We start from the raw sequence: 20,195 nt of genomic DNA, 5'->3' as shown, positions 1-20,195 counted from the left end.
GCACCTCTCCATCAGTGCTGGCGAGAGCGGCCCATCCCCTCAAAGGTCATTAGCTTCAGGCTGAGCAACCAAACCAGCTAGAACCATGTGCAGACAGCGCACTATCTTGTGGGATCAGGGTCTCTCCAGTCCCTGTTCCATCTGTTTTACCTGTTATAAGAGATGGAGAGAAAACTATTTCGGTGAAATTAAAAATTTGATTAATGGGACCTAAACAAATGAAACTGTCGTATTGTTATATGCATTCCACCAAAATACTAACTTTGATTATAGGGGAACTAAATTTTCCATTTGAATGACATTTTCCAATGGAAATGACTCAGAAGAAAGAATAATGTACTTCGAATATGAATACTTGAGCCTTTGAAAGTGTAGGATGGCCTTGGAAAGTTTAATCATGATGACTAACAAACATCAGTTTAGTCACCATAAGGATAAAGGAAAATAATGTTTTCCTCACCATGATATCCCTCTATGATGCTAAATCTCCTTTGGAGTGCATCATAGCTGGCTCTTTTCATAATCATAATATTTCATTTTGTATTTTTATACTCTGCCTTATTAAAAAATGAAAAATTATTTAGAGGACATTTGCAGTGGAAAAAAATTGAAGCACTTACATAGAAAAACAAACTATAAAATTCAACAGTGAAAGAGTAAGGGAAGTTTTTTAAAACTATGGGCTAAAGAACAATTCAGCTACATAGCACAAATACAGTTCTGAGTATCCTAGTAGCCAAAGGAAAGATGGCAACTCAGGGATTTATAGGAGTTCTTATTATCTAAAAAGTAAAACATACCAGCCTACAAAAACATGGTGTTTGACCATTGTGTTGTGATAATTTGCTATAGGGATTCTTACATTATTGAGTTACATAAGCAAAATAATCCTTGTTAATTTTGTAAAATCTCATATTATTAGTCATAATGTTTATTCATAGATGTTTCTAAGGCAATTATGCAAGAGGTCAGTATGAAATGAGCTAAGTTTGTAACTTTCTGAGGGTCTGAGCTGGTAGAAGGATGCATAGCTTGGCCTATTCATTTAATAGTTCTGTATAGTTCTGAAACCATATATTACTTTAAAACATATGTGTCTTTCCCTCATTAAATTTCTTCAGATGACCATTTCAGGTGCTTCAGGATATTCCCAGGACCCTCTTTCTGCCAAAACTCATAGTCCAGCACAGCTGCTCCAGCCTTCACGTTAGGATTCCAGCCCCTAAAAGGGGGGAAAGCGAGAAGCAGAGTACGACTATCTCTTTTTGAGCACCGCTTGGAAGTGCACTCATTTCTTTCACTTGCATCTTCTTAGTGAGAATGTGGCTCATGATCACACATGGCTCCCAAGACTTGGGATGTCTCCAGTGTGGGTGGCCGTGCATATTTGTTACCAAAGCAGAACCGATATTGGGAATCAGTTCATATTTCTGCCACAGATACCTTATTTAAACCCCCTCCCCCAAAAATGCAGATGGGAGTTTAAAAGCCAAGCTGTTGAGAGAGCAAAAGTAAAGGCAAATGGTGATAGCAAACATCCTTACCCGGCCACTCTGAGTAAGAGAAGAGTATTTCTATCTTAGCCCAAGTGATGGAGAAGTCAGGACAGAGAGACAGGAGGGACAGAGTGGGGGCAGTGTAACCAAACCCAAACCCAGGCCTGTGTGGCCCCTGGACAGCAAAGCACACCCCTCTGTGAGCAGACCGCGACTGACTGTGACAGCACGGTTGAGTCTCGGCACTTGCTGCCTCCTCCTTTGGCAAACCCAGGACTTACCAGCCCTGGTAGTCATGGCCCCTGGAAAGCCCCAGCGATGCCCAGCGTGCTTCCCTCCTTCACTTGCTGACATTAAGTGCGGGGAAACTTGGGGCTTGGACTCAAGTTCTGCCACATTGCTTTCCAGAGGCTCCCTGAGTTCTTGTCCTATGGTCATATCTGGGGAAGAGCATCTGTGCCTGTTATCTTTGGAACCCCATTTTTTTCTTAATTGCTGGGAAAACAGTTTTAGATTTTAACTTCTAGGAATGCACATGTAAAAATGATAAATCTGGAGGTCCTTTAACCTGCATTTTTCCCAACCACACCCCATATTTTCCCCCAGGACACCTGCACACATGGTAATGATTTGTTGGCTGTATTCAGTTCTCTGTTGTTGCTTTACTTTTTGTCCTTTTTGCCCTACTTACCCAGTTTCAAATTCCTTCACAAAAGACTTTTCAAAAGAAAGGCCCACCAGAGTTTCAAGTAGGAAGCACGAAGTATCTAGCTTTACCTACATATTCCATGTCCTTTCTGGAAATTTAAACAAACTCTGCAAAAAATAATGATAAGTATATGATGTAATAACACATCAATTAGTTTGATTTAGCCATTTCACAATATCTGTGTATATTTTTAGTTTATCAATTTTAAGTTACCTAAAAATAAACTACCAAAGAGCCAGGGATTTAGTGGCACTGTGCCTGCCTTGCAAATGCAAGGTCCTGAGTTTGATCCCTGGTACCAAAAAAATAAATAAATAAATAAATAAATAAACTACTACAAATTAATTTCAATTATAGATTCTTTTTCAATATTTCATTAACTGATAGTTTTGGCAATATTTATATATTGTGATTAACTTTACATAGAAACCATTCAGCTAGTTAGTTTAGCAAATATAACCAGTACACTACAGGAGTAAAACTGAAAATAACACAATGATCTGTATTACTTCAGAGGAAAGGTATTCTGATTTTCCATGGTTTTATGGCTTTTCTGAAATTCAAGTTCTATTTCAATTTTAATGTACCTTTTTCTTAGTTTTCAGAGACCACCTTTTCTTGTATAATTCTCCATGTGCCCTCTATCTTTCCTTTTTTCCTGATATCCTCAATACCTATCATCTGTTAATTCACATGTCAATTTAGCAACTATTTATCTAATGCAAATTATATTCAAGATGCTATGTTCTGTTCTGTGAGTGCACACAAGATTTCACAACCCCAGTATCTGCCTTCTCCGAATTTACAATCTAGCTGAAGTTGAAAGAGACGCTACCTGCCACCAGGGTGCTGTGAGAAAAGTGTCTATGGATACGTGGGGGCAAAGCAGTGGGGTGCATAGAAAGAAATAGTACTTGCTTGTTAGGTTGGTTAGATAACTGGATATTAAAATTCCAAACCAGAAATTGAAAAATATTTATCATAAATGGAAGATGATTTTTAATGTTTGAGCAGTAAAAGAAATCAGAGATGAAAATGATCAATAACTCATGAACAAGTTTAAAACTTCTACCCAATAAAAACTTGCAAAATAATATTTATAATAAAACAATGGAGGAGATATTTTCTATTAAAAGAACAGCTTATGTCTAAGAGAGGTAACGAATACATCCAAATACATAAAAATCTGATAAAGATCCCAGCAGGTAAATGAGCAAAAGAAAAGGGTTTTTAAAAAATCTTAACAAGGAAGGCTCTGTGGAGGAGCTGACACGAACTACATTAAAGGGTAAAAACAGTTTAGCAAGACAATGAGTCGGGTATGGCGTGACCAGACTGAAGGAGCAAGGTGAACAAATACACAGGGGTCCAACACTTGGCGGTTTGGGATGGTATCAGGTATTTCAATTGGCAGCATGTGGCTCTCTAGTATCCTGGGATTGGAAGCAGACCAGGGAGGTCCTTGAATACCAAGCTGAGGAATTTGGCTTTTACATTTCAAGACTGCTCACTCTGTATTGTCTATAAATCTGTTAACAGTCCTTCACCTTATTATCTGGCTCTGGTGTAATTATTTTATCTGTAGAGGATGATGTCATGGAAATAGTACAGAGCTAAGAATCAACGGCTTTGGACTTATATATTACACTTGGGTTTAATATATGTATATTACAGCCATAATTCAAGCCCCAGTGATTACATTGATAAGCCTTTCTGTGTCAAAAAGTCTACGAAAGACAGATTCTTTGTTGCCAGAATTCTCTATAGCATCATGCTTTGCATACAGTACGTATATAGTAACCAAAGGTTGAATCTAGTTCAATTTAAAAACTCTGAAATCCATGGTAAACCCAGGTGATAAAGCAAAAGAGAGAAGGACCACAACTTTAAGAGTGGTGAACAATTCTATCCTCCCAGTTTCATTCAGTGCTTTGCTATGAGTTTTGTATTGTGTTTTGCTTTGTTTTGTTTTGTTTTGAGGGGTCCTAGGATTAGAATCTAAATTTTGATATTTTTCCCAGCATTTTTTCAGAATTTTAAAAAATGGAAAAGTTGACACATGAATCCAATGAACACTCCTATACTCATCATCTAAAATAGTAATCTTTACTGAGTTCCTCGTATCTGTCGCTAAGCTAGACAATGGGCACATCTTCACTTCAGTGCCCACAGCAACCTGTGGTGGTACCACTTCCATGTTCAAATGCTTGGAACAATAGCAAACAAACAAAAGCCCCTGGGCTCAGAAACCTTCAGCCATTTATTTCCTGAAAGCCTCCCTGGTAATAAATGAAACAGCTATGATTTGAATTGTCTGGTTCCAAAATCTGAGTTCTTTCCATTACACCAAAGTCTTCAGAATTCCTTTCTGCTACTGCCTGAGGTCACAGACTTTAACCAAGGACCTAGAGTATGAGGAACCCAGAAATCAGCGTTGTAGACAAGAGGAGAAAATGTAAGCTGAGGTCTTTGGTGCTGTAGACAGCTAGAGAGAAATCAAACTTTAAAATGTGTTGAATTCTTCCCATATGTAACATGAATGGCTAGCCACTTTGAAGAGAGAGAGAGAGAGACAGAGAGAGAGAGAGAGAGAGAGAGACCATGGGACAAAAAACTTAGAAACACATTTGTTGCCTATTGAGCAACCTATAAGCATGAGTCGGGGTGAATAAAAAGCATGAGCCCCACATTCTTTGCCTTTTCTCTGCTTCCTCAGCTCTCCACACTTGTTAAGTGTTTCCTAGATCCTTTTTCATCTCCTAGAAGTCTCTGCATGTCTCAGATCTTCTTCAACTTCTCTTTTCCATTTGGCTTCTCCTCACTGAATCCTCAGACAAGCCCCCATCGGCCCTGCATGGAGCTCCTGTGCTCTGCTCTGCAGAGACAGTGTTGCTTGGTGGTTTGGGACCCAGGTTAGTTGGACTCCCCTCTCAGGGTGTGTGATGGATCATGGGTAGGTCCTCTAATTCACTGTGCCGCAGTGTTCTCCTCTGTGAAAGGGGTTGTAGCAGTAAGAATTCCATTGCAGAAAGCAGAATTTACTCTAACATAAACAGAAAGTGATACATTAAATAACAGAGGAAATTTTAATTGCCAAAGAATAAGACTCTAGTGTGAGCTTTCAGAGGAGTCCCATGCTGCTTGGAGGGAAGGGCTTATCACAGGAGCTGCTGCCTCTTCCCCAGCCAGGAGCTGCCTGCTGAGTGGAAGACTGAATGCAAATGCAAAGCAGGGAGAACTACATCCACTTTCTCTGAGCCAGCAGATGCAGAGCCCTGTCTCTTGGTCCCCACAAACGTAACGACTGGCCTGTACAGTTGCAGACAAACTACACTGCTCTATGGCTTTTTCTATGAACAAAGATCACAAAGTATGGCCACTGTCTCACTTTCTCCTTCCAAATATTTAAACAGTGCTTCCAAGGAGCCAAACCTAAGTTGTATACAATACCTTAGCTGCAAGAGAGTCTGAAAATGTTATTTTGGGATTTCTGGCCTCTGCATGTCAGGAAGGCATTGGTTGGAATGGTTTCTTGACTGCTAATCCATCAAAAATAGCACCTTTCTACCTTATACAGTTGTTATAGGTATTACATGAAATTAATAAAGTACATGGAACATGCACTCTCAGTAAATGTAGTTATTTTTATCAGCTTCTTAGCACAGTGGCCCTGGGGAAAGGTAAACAGCCTTAGATATATCCCCAAATTTCCCCTCTGCAGATAAGTAGCTATGAGAAACACATGTACTGATGCAGTATAAGAGCACAGCTTCCCCTTGTGCAAACTGTGGAGGATAATCACTCTCTACCTCATGGAGCTGCTGCTCATATCACATTAGATCAGGTGGGAAAGACAATTTGAAAATTATAATGGATGCTCTCATGGCCCTGGTATGTGAAGGATGCTAGGGAAATTGGTATTTGTGCTCAAATTCCACCGCTACCCCTGAGAACATCAGTCTCCTCCCTGCATTTTATCTTACTCAACCTCCCACCATTTTTCTCCCTTTAAGTTTCACAATTAGCCAGAGATGTCAAAGACCTTCACCGTACTCCTTTGAGGAAAGAAGGGTCACATCTGTCCTCCGTCACCACTCCGACCAGAAGGGCGCTGCAGCACAGCCTCTGACTCTTTCTCAGGGGAACTTCTGTCCTCTCCACACTGGCTCCTGCAACCGAAGGGCTGAGCAACAGGCTCTACCTCGAGGACGAGACAGGTGGCTTTGGAGCAAAACTGTGAGGCATTCTCCCCAGGGAAAGACATTCTGAAAGTTTAGCTCATTCTTTCCTGTCATAAAGTACGCTGAATGCTAACAGCTTGCTGCTGTCCAAGCTGGTGTTTTTTAAATTAAGTATTGTTCAATCCATACCATTTGGAATGACGCTTTGGACAGCTCTGACACCCACTCTCGCTGCTGCTTTCATTTCACCTAATACATTGTTCACAGAGCCAGGAACCAGGGTTACGGCTGCCGCAGCTGCCGCTGCTGCTGCTGCTGCTGCTGCTGCTGCTGCTGGGCAGACACTTGCAGACGGCTTTAATTTAGATACCTGAAGAGGAAAAAGGAACTTGGCCAACGCCCTGCTCACATGCCATAAGGGCCTTTCCTGGCTGTGTTGGGATGGATCTAGATTACCTAGGGCTTTGCGTTATTTTCTTTTGGCACTGAAAATAGTCTCAGAAATGACAAAGCTGAGAGAAGCTGTAGACTAAAGTAAGATACTTTCCATCATCAGGTAACATGTACCCACAGTGCAGCTGGGGTGCCTGCTTTCTGCTCCTTTCCCTTTGCCACAGACACCCCCCCAAAACATCACACTCTACCAGACTGCCAACCTCTGAGTCTGTGTATGTGTATAAATACACGGATGACAACGCACATATATATGATCATGAGATAGAGTGGGCTTGGAGTCAAATGATCCTGATTCTAGGGCCAATTCCAGTTTGCAGGGCCTTACTCAAGTTCCTTAACTTCCTTGAGCCTAAGTTTCACACCTGTGCAAAAGGATAAGCACTTCACCAATTTTACAAACCAGTCTGAAGGTCAAGTGAGATAGTGGGTGTAAAATCGTTTTGTAAAACTTAAAGATACTGTATAAACTTTGTTAATTACCAGAATTAGCTCATTCCCAAAACTTTCCCCATTACCCTAACCCAACTTGATTTTGTTCTTCTACTTCCAAAATTATAATAAACTCAGAGTGTTCCCTGCACTGTGTTGATTCTCAACCAGAGGGCTATCTTTTCTAGTTTTTCTTGACTGTCAACAGGAAAAGATGGCAGGAGCTTGGAAACCAGAAGCAGGAGACAATAGGAAGAGCATCTTCTAGGCATTTAACAAATGATCAGGGCTTTGGCTTATTTATTATTTGGGGACTTCATTGGCAGGACTATCGTGCCATACATGGGCATGCCTATCAAAACTCCAAAAACAACATTTTTCCAAAGAACAGAGTCTAGACTAAACTAGCATATCAGTAGCTGTCAGTTACTCTTCTGACTGTGCCAGTTTTTTCCCTTCCACAGTCAGTATTGTGCCATCAGCACTGTTGCTACTGTTCCTTCTCCCCTCCTTGTTCTCCCCTTTGAATCTACCTAATGAGTGATGTTTATGTATGTAAAGACCGAGTACTTGTGCTATGTAAAATGTTCCATTTTGTAGAAGTAGTTGGACATTTTTAGCTAATGACCCTGTTGCGGGGGTGGGGGGAGAAAGCTCCAGTGTGTAAAAGAGAAAGAAATAACATAGCTTTAAAACTGAAAGTTTTATTCCAATCAATCAGATTTTTTTTTTAATGTGAGAAGTATTTCAGATGACAGTCCAATATTTTCACATCAACTTATTCACACTCCTTAGCTTGTGAACATTGGCTAGTTTTTAAGATATTTTCAAAGCGAATCTTTCTAGGAAAATAATAGGACCTCTTTTTGTGAATTTGCACTGTCCATTTTCCTACTTCCATGTATTTGGTATTGAAGAGAAAGGGGGAGTCTTCTATCCCCTTGACTTTCATAGCAGGTTTAAAGTGGAGTTTTTAAGGGTCATCTCCCTTTAATTGATATACCATATGAAGTAAGTAATCAAAGTTGAACAACCTGCTTTTCTTCACCTTTTGAAAAGCAACACCAGAGGTATGCATATTGGCAGACCTGCCTGTATTCACATGCCTATTAGGACTTGATCAGGCTTTCCATATTGTATGTTTCAGACCTCTTGTCAAGGTTTTTTAGTAATGAAATGCACTCTAAGTACCTTCTGACTCCATCACATCTATTTCTGAGCTGTCAGACCTGCAAAGAAAGAAACTTTATGGTGACTCACCTATGAAGATGTGAGGTCAAGTTTGCTGTTCTTTCAAAATTCAAAGATTTCCTTAGCAGATAAGAAGGAAATGTGTCCCTGTTTGATACTTAACACTTTTCCAAGACTAATAAAATCCTCCTCTGATAGAGGCAAGCCTTGCTTGCTTATGAATTAAACGGCTTCGGAAGCTTCCTGACATTCTCTTTACTGTAGCCACCTTGTCATCACTGTGAGCTCATAGCACTTCCTCTGTGGTTGGGCTGGACCTCTGAGATCAACCTGTCCAATGCACTTGCAGTACTGGATGGAAAGGAGAAGAGACCGTGTTCATTCTTTTCTGCATTATACCAGCTCTGAGAAAGGACGTGGGTCAGGACAAAAGGAAGCTAAGATGTTGGTTAAAGGTATGGGGATTAACTGAGAATTTAATTCATCCTTTCTTTCCCTTGCCCTGCTAAAGCAGAGGTGAGAGTTGGCAAAGTGTCAAAAGCAAGCAACTCCTCAGCCCTAAATTGCAGTCCCACTCATCCTCAAGGCTTTGTTAAGGGTTTCTTTTCCAAACTAGGGGATCTAAATTTCTAATTGTGTCTTTAGAATTAGTCAACCCTGGATGTTTCAGATTGTCTCATTACAAAGAAGCAGCATGCTTTTTCTTTTTTTTTTTTCCTACATCAAGCCCTTAATGCACAAAATAACTTATGCCACCATTAGTTTTAATGAGGTACCTACAAAAAGTTCTACAGCATTTCTTGTCCAAGTCAAAGGGACAAATAAAGAGGAACTTTATGAAAGAGGAAAAAAGCAACTGTGCAGAATGTGTAAAGGACTCATTAAATCCGTTGCTGACTGTGGTTCTCTCCCTTTGCGGCATATGTTCTGTGTTGACGGGGATTAAGTTGCTCTCCTGAATGCAACAATACTCAGTCACAGGAGACAGGAGCTGCTGTGCTTCACGAAGCAGACATCCGCACAGGCAAATGCCAAACACAAACACAGCTCACGCGGAGCTGCACAGGTTAGTTACGAGCACAAGGCTCTGGCTCATCTTTTGCACTTCTGCATCTCCGGCCGTGTTCTCGCTCTGCTGCCAGCTCCGCTCTCTTTTCCGCCCAGCCCCTTCTCACACCGTTGCACTCTCTCCAACCCCCTGGCTTTGTTATTGGGCATGTCTGATTAGCAGGAGCCTGATTGGCTGGCTGCCTGCTCCAGAGCGATTCCAGCGAGCCTGCCCCCCACCCATCCACCCACCCACCGGCCAGGAAATGTGAGGCGCGATGGGAGCCTAGGCAGGGCGAGTGTGAGCACCAGCACTGGAAGTGACAGCAGGCAGAGAGGAGCTCGGAGCGCTGTATCCGCTGATTCCGGCGAGGAGCCAAACATGGAACGCTGCCGCCGGGCACCCCCTGGCACACCGCTCCTCCTCCTGGCCCTGCTGCTCCTGGTAAATGTCTTTTCCTTTCAATATGCTGCTCTTGCCATTTCGTCTGGGTACTGCTAGGGTGGTGTGTGTGTGTGTGTATGTGTGTGTGTGAACTCCAGGTAGCGTCGTTTACATGGTTAACAAAAAACAACTCCTTCCAGAACTGTATCCCCAACTTCCCAAACAAAATTAATTCTGCAAGGCTTTCTGGGATTAGTTACAGGTATATAATACTGCTGACCCTGGGATGTGAACTTTGGGATGTGTTGTAGAGAGTTTGGAGCTGAGGACGGAGGGAGTGGTTGTGTGTGTGCCTGGAATTCAGATAACAGACATCCCGAAATCAGCTCACTCACTTCGTTCCTGGGATCTGGAGGCTCTTCATAAATTATTCTCCTAGGCTCATGTGCTACAAACCCAGAGAAAAGGCGCCAAGAGCCTTCTCTGCAGCTAGCTCAGATTATAGCTCATAATTACTGCGAGTCATTTATGGATACAACTTAATGCTAGTATTTACGAATTGAGGATTACAGTCTTTGATCTCAGATCTACTTTTGAAGAAGGAAAAAACAATGACATTCTGTGTGGCTGATTTCCAGTCAGAGTGATAAGATGCTCTGCTCTTGAACACCAGTGCACACTGCATTTTTGACTCAAAGTAAATGTTCTATTGTGACTCATACTTGGTTTCATGGGAAGAAAATGAACATTTACTATCCAAAAAAAATCTACACTCAAAATATTAATAGCAATGCACATTTTTTAAACCAGAGTGTTCTGGGCAGGCAGTTTCATAAACCTCATCTGAAGATTTTATTCCAAAATGTGCACACACTGATTCCAAACAATTGTGAATATAGGTCTCCTGGTCACACTTATGGCACGCCGGAACTTCCTCAGAAGGTAACCAGGCAAGCACAGGGTAAAAGCACAACTACTATATAGGTTTATTACTTTTCCAATGAGGAAGGAATATGTTATTCTGCTTTGATTTTTCACATATTTGATCGACACTGTAATTTTGAAGAAGGGAATCTAGCCATTTTGTGCAAATTGAAAAATTCCAGAAAGATCCATGGGATAGAGTGATTAGGCATTAATTAAATATTTTATACATTTCCATGTCTTCATAATTTTCACCTTTATAGCTAAAAATTATAGTATTGCTTTGTAGTTATAAATAAACTTTTAATTTTCATAGAAGTTTAAAGGCAAACTAAATTTTAAGCATGAATAGACAATCAGTTTTAGCTACTCTGAGGAATATAAAGAACAGAATGTTTAGGTGTGCTTTATGACTTTGGAGGAAGCAGTTTATAAAAGGCGTCTCATTTTTTCCATATGGACATCTTAGTTACATGTATCACTAGTTTGTCTTCTTTTCTTCTTTGTGATTTTCTTAAAGTGTGTGTCATTTTCCCATCAAACTACATCATAAGGTAAATTACTAGTACACATTATTTTTTATATTTTTATGTAGAAGTATGATCTTATTATGCTTTAGTAATACACTCCCATTCAGAAATAGGTACTTTCGCTACCCATTTGGTAAATGCATTATATTCCTCTTTGGTGTCTTAAATGGTTATATATGTATTTGAGCATATAATTAGACTTATGTGGAAAAAGGAGTGTTTGCTTATTTCAGAAGGGCTTTACCCATGTTTAAATTATAGCAATTGTATTACAATGCTAAAATAAAACCAAACCCAGGCTGTTTTATGCTGTTTGAAGTAAAACATGAACCTGGGAGTTACGCTGGAGAAGAAGGAAGGCTGTGGAGTGCCTAGATAGCTCCCGGTGCAGAGCAGTGACAGCATCACAGCCCCATCCTGTGTTGTGTGTCTGAGCACTGCGAACGCTAGGCTTCAGCTGTTTGAAAAGTGTTACAGTGAACCCTTAACAATAATCCTGTAAATAAAGCGATTTACCTCATTTACAGCCAAGGAAACAAGCTTATATTTGAGCCAAAGGTCAGGTGATGGAGACTGCTTCGTACCAGGGTTTAAACTGTTTAAAATGATGGGCACAGTGGTGAGAGGTGGTCCCTGCTGTTTGTCAGATCTGACACTTCTGCGTCATCTTGGCCACTTAAGATATGTACAATACCATAGATACTTGCTAGGCTCGGTCATTCACTGCCTGCATTAGCTTTGTAGCCAAAATTAATTGCTGGTTTAAGAGAAAGTGAATTTTAGCCTGACCTGTAGTTGACTTAATATCAGAAGTATGACATCATCAGCTCAACCTTTGGGCCTGAGAGAGAAATTGAATTAGAGGGCTTGTTTTTCCTGTACTTCTTTTACATATTACAAGACTCTGTCTATGCATAATTAATTAAAGCAACTTCTAAAGGACTCTTTCACTTATTTGGAAAACATCTTATCTGTCAGTTTTTTACCTCATCAAAATAGGCTTCACATCACTGACAGCTAAGCCATTTGTATCAGGACTTGGTTCTTGAGTATGGACAAATATTGTGTGTTGTTGAGTCTCGGTTTGGTCAGAATCTTTTCCTTCAGGACATTATTCCCAAGAGAACATTACCCCTGGGTTTTTATATCCGTTTTAAGTGACCACCTATATTTTCATGTACAGGGCATACTTTGTAGACTTTTTAAAACTCTGGACACAGTTGGATGATAAAACTGATCGATGGATTTCGTCTTGATGTTTAAGTCAAATTAAGCCACATAACTTGACTTTCCCAATCTTTCCATCCTTCTCCCCTTTTTATTCTCCTTGCTTTGTCTCAGTTGTTCAGCTCCAGAGAAATCTGATAAAAACCATGACCAGCCATTGACCATGTGTCCATCTACACTTGAAGTCAAATCACTTCTTGTCAGAAAGGCATTTAATCAAATTCGCATTTGCTTTTTTGTTTCTTTTAAGTGGTTTTAAACTCTTTTGCCTGCTATTGTGAGAGTTGCAAGAGTAACACTAGGAATTATAATAAAGTACATGTGTCTTTCTGTTGAATTTCTTTTTCTTCTCTCCACTAATTTATACATGGAAACTAGTCAAACACAAGAGCCCATTCCCTTTGGTTCCTCTGGCACGTGCTTCCACTATTATCTAAGTGGATCTATCTTGGATGGTGAGAAGCACCATTAGGCTGTGGAATAAATGTTACAGCCCTTATTTACAGCAAACTATGTGCTGCTCTAGCAATCTGTGTATGTGTGTCTGTCTGTCTGTGTCTGCATAACTGTGTGTATACGTAAGTACTTCTCTATAACTGTTCCCTCTACACTCCTTATTCTCATATATACCTACATTGTCAGTAAGTCAAGCTTAAGGATTTTTCTCATAAATTTATAGAACATAGTGTGGCATTTATTTAAAAAATATTGTCTTTATATTTTGTGAAGTTCTTGTCATGTTTCTTGCTTTCTTAGGCTCCTGATTTGAGCACTTCTTTCTGTTCAAGACCACTTCCTGGCACTGTTATTAGTTTCATGTTAAGCAGTTCTATTGCTTCATAAAAGTTGAGGGAAAAAATGTCCAATAGTGGTCACTAGTGAACTACAGAAGAATTCTGTTATACCAGGAAAGTTTTTCCTTGAAAGAGTCTAAGAATATTGAAGACTTTTGAGAGGGAGAGAATGAATAAGTGAATACAGGTGTTTGTACCTTTAGAGGATTACTAATACAAGTTGAGGCTCCTTCACCAACAGGTACAAATACAGTGGAAAGAAATATTTTAGCACACTGTGGTGTAGGCTATTGCTTTAATTTAGGAGAGGCACAAAGTTTATTCTTATAGCCCAATATCAAAATTAAGGTCAGAGTTGTTGGATTTTTTTATTGGTGAAATACATAAATTATTAATTTTTTAAAGCTCAGTTTATTTTAGTGCATTTTGCACAAGAATTTTCTTATGATGACACTTTATCTAGTGTTGTTATGGCTTAATCAGGATCCGGGTAGGTACTTGCCTTCCAATGCCCCCTACTCTTTTAGAGTAGCTGTCTGTCTTCTCTTTATCTGCCCCTTTCCAAATAAACTATCTTCCTTTATTAAAAAAAAAAAAAAAAGAATCCAGGAAAAATACAGCATCTCATGAATTTCTCCGTTTTGTGCAGCACCTATGGAGTGCCTTTATCACAAGGGCTGGTGAACTAAACAGAAAAGGACTTATGGAGACTGTTTCATGGCCCTCTCATTCTTTACATTTTCCATGTTTGTTTGGTTTTTTACTTCATTCTTGTAGTCCAGCTTCTTTGGTCAAGAGACAGTTCGGCTTGTAATTTGTATATCTTTCAGGTTCCAGGGATGACACTTTCTGAGATTCAATTATGTAAGTTTCATTCTGCCCTTTTCTCAGTACATGTATTCTACTGCTTAGAGAATGACCCAGAGGTGACCTCTTGGTAGCACGAGGACCACAGACTCATCCCAAGTGAGAGCATTCCTTGAATCACCATGAATAACCTGCTGTTTTGTGTGTTGAGATAATCACAGGAAAATGTGTCTAAAGCATGTTTTACAGTCCTGCCATTGTTACGAATTTTCTTCTAGAGAGCTGGCTTCAAGCTTTGTGTTTTCACCAGAATGAGACAAGTTCATGTCATTTTCTGTCTGCATCATAAAAACCATAGCATGTGGTTGCATTCTGGCTTGATTGGCAGTGCTGGCTCATGAGCGCTTAGGACTGGCACAACAGAGGTGACGTAAGAGCCTAATTGAACAGGCCAGCACAGCTGTGGGGAGCCCGCCTGCTAACTGGGGAGCTGCTGCTATCAACCCCTTCTTTCCATGAGCTCAAAAGTACATGACTAAATCTCCCCAATTCCAGAACTTCAGGATTTAAATATGCATTGAATAAAGCTTAACTGTTCAGCTTCCCCTCCCAGGTCCCGGTGTGGAAGAAAATTAGTTAAATTTTCTAGCCATGTCAGGAAGATGACCGATGACTGTAGTTTTAGTCTGCAGCCAGTGATGACTTCTGTCTTTTCATTTGTTTTATTTCTAAGATGTTAAGATTTATAAATCAGTTTGACTCTTTTCCTATATTCACTAATGTTTTCCACTTTTATCATCGATATATATCTTATATTAATAGCTAATTACAATCTTTCTTAGAAAAAAGTATCATAATTTCTGTGTTTGACTATTCCCACCCCAAATTCCACTAATGTATACCTACACGTATAGTCAATTCTTATAACTGCTTCTCAGAAGGCATCATAACTAATTATAATTCCTAAAATATTTGAATGTATTTTGAAATACTTTTTATGCTGTTCTGCATTTATCTCTGTCATTGCAACGCTCATATTTAACTTACATTTCTGTCCACCCCACAAGGCTGTGGAGGATGTAGAGGAAAGAACTGGCTCCTCTTGTCTCTATCAGAATGCTTCATAATTAGATCCCAATAAATGTTACTGAATGAATGAATACGTAGATAAATAAGAGTGATTCAGTAAGAAAATATAAAAAGAGAGTTGAGTATACATCGGAATGGAAAAGGTGAACATTCATTTTCAATGTGGAACATTTTTTCATTATTTCTAGTTTAGGTAAGACCAAGTCAAAAACACTAATAAATACAAGCCACATGGTGAACAGTAATCTCTTTTGCTGTTATCAATTATAAGGAATCATTTTGCATGTTTCACATGTTTGTTTCCATTAAGTCCTCAAGTATTTTTCCTTTCACAAAACTTGTCCTTAGGGAGAGCATGATATTTACATGAGGTATAGTTTTGTAAAACTTAAAAAGTATTTATAAGCTCTCATTTTAGCGGAGATGATGTTATGGATTCACCAAAACTCATTTATTTCTATTATGAGGCACATAGATAAACTAGATTTCCCAGCCTTCCCTGGGTTAGATGTGGCCGTGTCACTGACTGGCTGGGTGGATGGAGATACCACCCAGCACCCGTGGGCCTCACCCTCCCACACAAGGCTGGGGCATCAGCTGCTCTCTCTTCACCTTGCTGGGTGCAGACACTCAGGCACAGGACTTTTAGGTCTCAGGAGTGGAAGCCATGGAGTGGAAGGCTGAGGTCCCTGGGTGGCCACATAGAACCCCGCCACTCCCACTGCTCTCACAGACTGGCACTGTGAATGTTTAGTTAACCATGAGCAAGAAATGATGTTTGTTGTGTGAAAATACTAAAATGCATGGGAATGTATTGTTATACCAAAAACTTTTAGAATAATACATGCTTCAAATTAGGTGCTGTGCGCGCTAGCACTTACTTCTGAGCAATAATGAAGCTTTCCACTTATTGTATGGAAACAATAAGAAGACGCCGCATCCTCTAATGGTGGTTTAGTCTTTGCAGTTTGCAATTTACTGCATACCTCTCATGTAGTGGATATTGGGGTGTGTGTCAGCACTGCAGGGAAGCAGGAAGATGGGCCAGTTTCCCGACAGAACCAGCAAATGGAAGAGACGTAAGACAGGAGTAAAGAGACTGAAAGGCCAGGGCTGGGGTAGATCTCTGGAGTGGCCAGGCCCAGGACAAAGCAACATAGGCCCCAGGGGAAGTGAAACCTGCAGCTGAGACCCTGGGGAGCAGAAAACAAGGCCCCACCGGGGCTGCTCCAAGGACAGGAGGCAGGAAAATTGGGTGGACAAGATGGGAGAGAGAAAACAGATTTCAAGGGCAGGCAGACAGATGAGGAAACACTTTGTACAGCGGTATATAAACTAAAACACACATTTTTAAAAGTCCATGCTTATTAAGCACTGACAAGTGTCACATACTGCACTAAGATATTTAGAAGTACAATCTCAGTTAATTTTTGCAACAATCTGCATGGGCAAGAGTTTTATTAGCCCCATTTCAATTTTTAAAAATTGTATCTTTACACATGAACATAACACATTTTGGTCATACCCTTCCCTTCATTGCCCTGCCTTAGACCTCCCTCCCTGCATTTCCTTTCTCTTATCTAGTAACATCTTCTGCTTTCATGACATCTTTGCTTTATTTGTTAATTTTCTAGATTTCACATATTAGGGAAAATATGAGATATTTGCCTTCTGAGTCTGGCTTACCTGCTTAACATGATGATCTCCAGTTCCATCCATTTTCCTGTAAATGACATAATTTTGTTCTTATTTATGGCTGTATAATACTCCATTGTGTATATTTACCATAGCAGATTCTCTCGATCTGTTTATCTGTTGACAGGCGTGTAGGATGGACCCATCTCTTGGCTCCTGTGAACTGCGCTGCAATCAGTGCAGTATGCAGGTGTCCCTGCAGTGTGCTTGCTACTTGGTGCGTACCCGTGGCATGGCTGGCTCATGGACCAGTTCTGTTTAGTTTTGGAGAACTCTCTGTACTGTTTTCCCCGATGGCTGCATAAATCTGCATTCCTGCCAACAGTTAAACTCATATTTTGAGCATATTGGGTCTCAAACTATCTTAAACATATTTTTCATGATGGTGCCTCTACTTATCAGCAATTTGTCAGAATCACAAGGTATGTGAGGCAGTTAACTTGGCGAGAGAAGCAGTGTGTTCAGCTCACAGTTTGGAGGCTAAGAGTCCAAATGGCTTGGGACAGCTCTGTGGCTAGAGTCACCCTCAGCTGTTACTTCACAGGACAGATAGGAATGGGGAGAGTGTGCAGGGAGCTGGCCAGGCCAGGTCTTCTTGTTGTTGTTTGTTTGTTTTTGAGACAGGGTCTTGCTGTGTAGTCCAGGCTGGCCTTGAACTCACTATGTAGCCCAGGCTGGCTTCAAACACATGGCGATCTTCCTGCCTCAGCCTCCCAAGTACTTGTACTATAAGCATGCCCCACCACGCCTGTCTAAAAAGGTTATATCTTGAACCTGGCACGGAGAGCCTGGCATCCCATGGTCTCTTCTGAGGGCAGGGACCTAGGGCTTTCCAGAAGCCTCCCTGGTGACCACCCACCCCCTCTTCTTGCCACCACCTCAGACCCAAGCACCCAGTCCCAGTGGGTCTGGGACTCCACTCACACCCAGACGGTGACAGTGCTTAAGAGGCATCGAACAAGCCTCAGCTTCCCAGTGTGACTGGACTGACAGGACTCCTGCTTGTCCGTGTGCCGGAGGCTTCAGCTTCCATCTGCACAGCCGCGCTGTGTCCCCTCCATCACAGGCTCAGGGGCTGGGGGTGCAAGTTCCCCACTTGGCGCCACAGTGTCGGGTAGATTCAGAGACACCAAACATGTCATGTGACTGTGCTGGGCTGTGGGTCTGCCCAACACAAAGCCAAGCTCCAAGGGACACAGATCTGTTGCCAGCTGCCTACTGGATGCAAAAGCAAGCCCCAGAGGAGACAGGCAAGGCCATGACAGGCAGACTGAGTCACATACAGTCTGTGCAAGGAGCAGCTCGATCGTTTGTTAGACATTTTGTTGCCATGGTCATTTTTTAATTTTAAAACACCTCTTCCACGGCAATAGTTATGTAGTTAACATTATTATTTTCTATTGTCGCATAAGCTGGTTCAGCTTTAAAATAAACCTTCTGTAACTTAGGCACTTCCTATTTAACCTTATCATGTGTGTGAATGAAAATCAGGGCTTCCTACAGATTATGAAAGTATTTTATTATCAGTCACTTCTTTACCTCATACATTAAAATTTATTTTTATAATTTCTCTATTTGAGAATATCAACTTTTCCAACAAAATATACTAAAATAGTTTCTATTACCCAGTGAAGATTTTTAGGGAACTAATTTAGTTAAGATTAATTTTTTAGGGTTAAAGTGTGTTTCAACAAATTGTTACCATTGTGAGAAATAGCATTGCATGTGACTAACATCTAGGGCAGTGGTGGCAAACGTGTGGCACATGTGCCACAGCAAGGTGTTCACATCATTAAAAGCTCTAAAAAGCTCGCCATCACTGATCTTGGGCAATGTCACTTGCTTGGTTGTCATTGAGGCACCTTGTTACCAGGCTATAATCTCAGGTTTTCACAAAATAGTGCTAACTTTGCAATTTCCAAACTGCAAACAAGAAGCTTATTGCATTTGGAATTATATTTCTAAAGGGTAGTTACTGTAATATGTTACATCTCCCATTCTCACTAGAGTTTTACCTAAAATTCTTATTAAAATAATTATAATAAAACCAAAATATCCTTGTGCATCAAAAGGAAGACAGTTGAGAGAAAGGGAATAGCAAAAAAATCATGCATGTGAGGCATGCATGTGAGGTATTATATAATATAGATTTATTCCACTTCTGAGGCAAGAAATTGCAGGACTCTAATAGTTTCACCACCTGTGAATTATCTGGGTGCACCTCATAAGCGGGTTCTTTCTTCTATTTGTTTAAAGAAATAAGTGGTATGTTTGCCAATTCTACACTACATTAATTTTCACGAAGTTTCCATTTTCATCTTCATTGCTTTTTCAGATTTTTTTCCAAAGCTTCTGCCATTCTCCAACTAAAGCTTTGGGTATTTTCCCCTTCACTTTTTGTCTGAGACTTTCACTAAGTCAACCCAGTCTATTGGCATAAATGTTGGGGTGACGCAGTGTGATAACCTAAGATATCCTGACAGAAATCTCAACAGCACCAAAGAAATGAGGCAGGAAATTGTGAGCAACCTTTCATAAATTCAAACTGTCCAATAAAATAAATCCACTTTACTTTGTTCTCATAGCAAGGTATGGTCTGGTGTCCAATTTCCCAGCCTACTTTCCTGGCTGTAATCTGTCACCATTTGAAGTCTGTGCACATATTGTTCAAATATTGTACTTCATCAATAGACCCAAATATGAAAAAGGGGAATGGAAATAATAAGATCTCCTACTGTTTAGGTGCTGAAGTGGGATTTGGAAGGAAAGTTGTTTTTTTTTTAATTGTCTGATCTTTCATTAGAATTGTTACATAACCATTGGTCATTGACCTAATATAATTTCCCTGATGTGCCATACACTTTAATATTCATCTGGGGCTTGTAGCTGATCTGAGATAAGAATCATGCTTGGGTTTTTTTGTTTGTTTGTTTTTCACTGTTATGGTTGGCTTAATAGCCTTTAGATTACTAGGCTGTGTATCCAGAGAGTTTTAGAATTAAAAGGAATCTTTAAAGTATATAGAATGTGAGCTCAACTGACTGGGATGTTTTTGAAGGTAGGAGCTTGGTATTATTTTGTCTTTGAATGTCTTTGTGTCCCTAGCAGCAGGTAGAGTTTGATAGACACAGTGTTCAATGCAAGTTATTGTTTGAATAAATGAATTAATTGTCTATTCAAGACCTTTCATTTTAAGATCATTAAATTTTTTTTCTTTTTTTTTTGGTAGCAGGAA

The 20,195-nt window shown here is 40.3% G+C and overlaps 1 protein-coding gene across 5 annotated transcripts in view; it reads left to right on the top strand.

Annotated features, from left to right (window-relative positions):
- The window catches only part of Adamtsl1 (ADAMTS like 1), a 1,037,009-nt gene that overhangs the window by 590,212 nt on the left and 426,602 nt on the right, over positions 1-20,195 (top strand). Inside the window, exon 1 of one of the 5 annotated variants that reach the window (XM_087183425.1) lies at positions 9,359-9,954. The exons of the other annotated variants lie outside the window; for them this stretch is intronic. Coding sequence (XP_087039551.1) covers positions 9,892-9,954 — 63 coding nt within the window. The 5' untranslated portion in view covers positions 9,359-9,891. Of the gene's footprint in view, positions 1-9,358; positions 9,955-20,195 lie in introns of those variants that run through there. 5 annotated transcript variants of the gene reach the window in all.

The sequence above is a fragment of the Heterocephalus glaber genome, unplaced genomic scaffold, assembly GCF_053883595.1.
Source record: "Heterocephalus glaber isolate CG9 unplaced genomic scaffold, H.glaber_assembly_v1.0 deba00001481, whole genome shotgun sequence".
In the NCBI taxonomy this organism is placed as follows: Eukaryota; Metazoa; Chordata; class Mammalia; order Rodentia; family Bathyergidae; genus Heterocephalus; species Heterocephalus glaber.
Note: the sequence above shows the minus strand (reverse complement) of the source record. Positions and strands in the feature narration are given on the sequence as shown.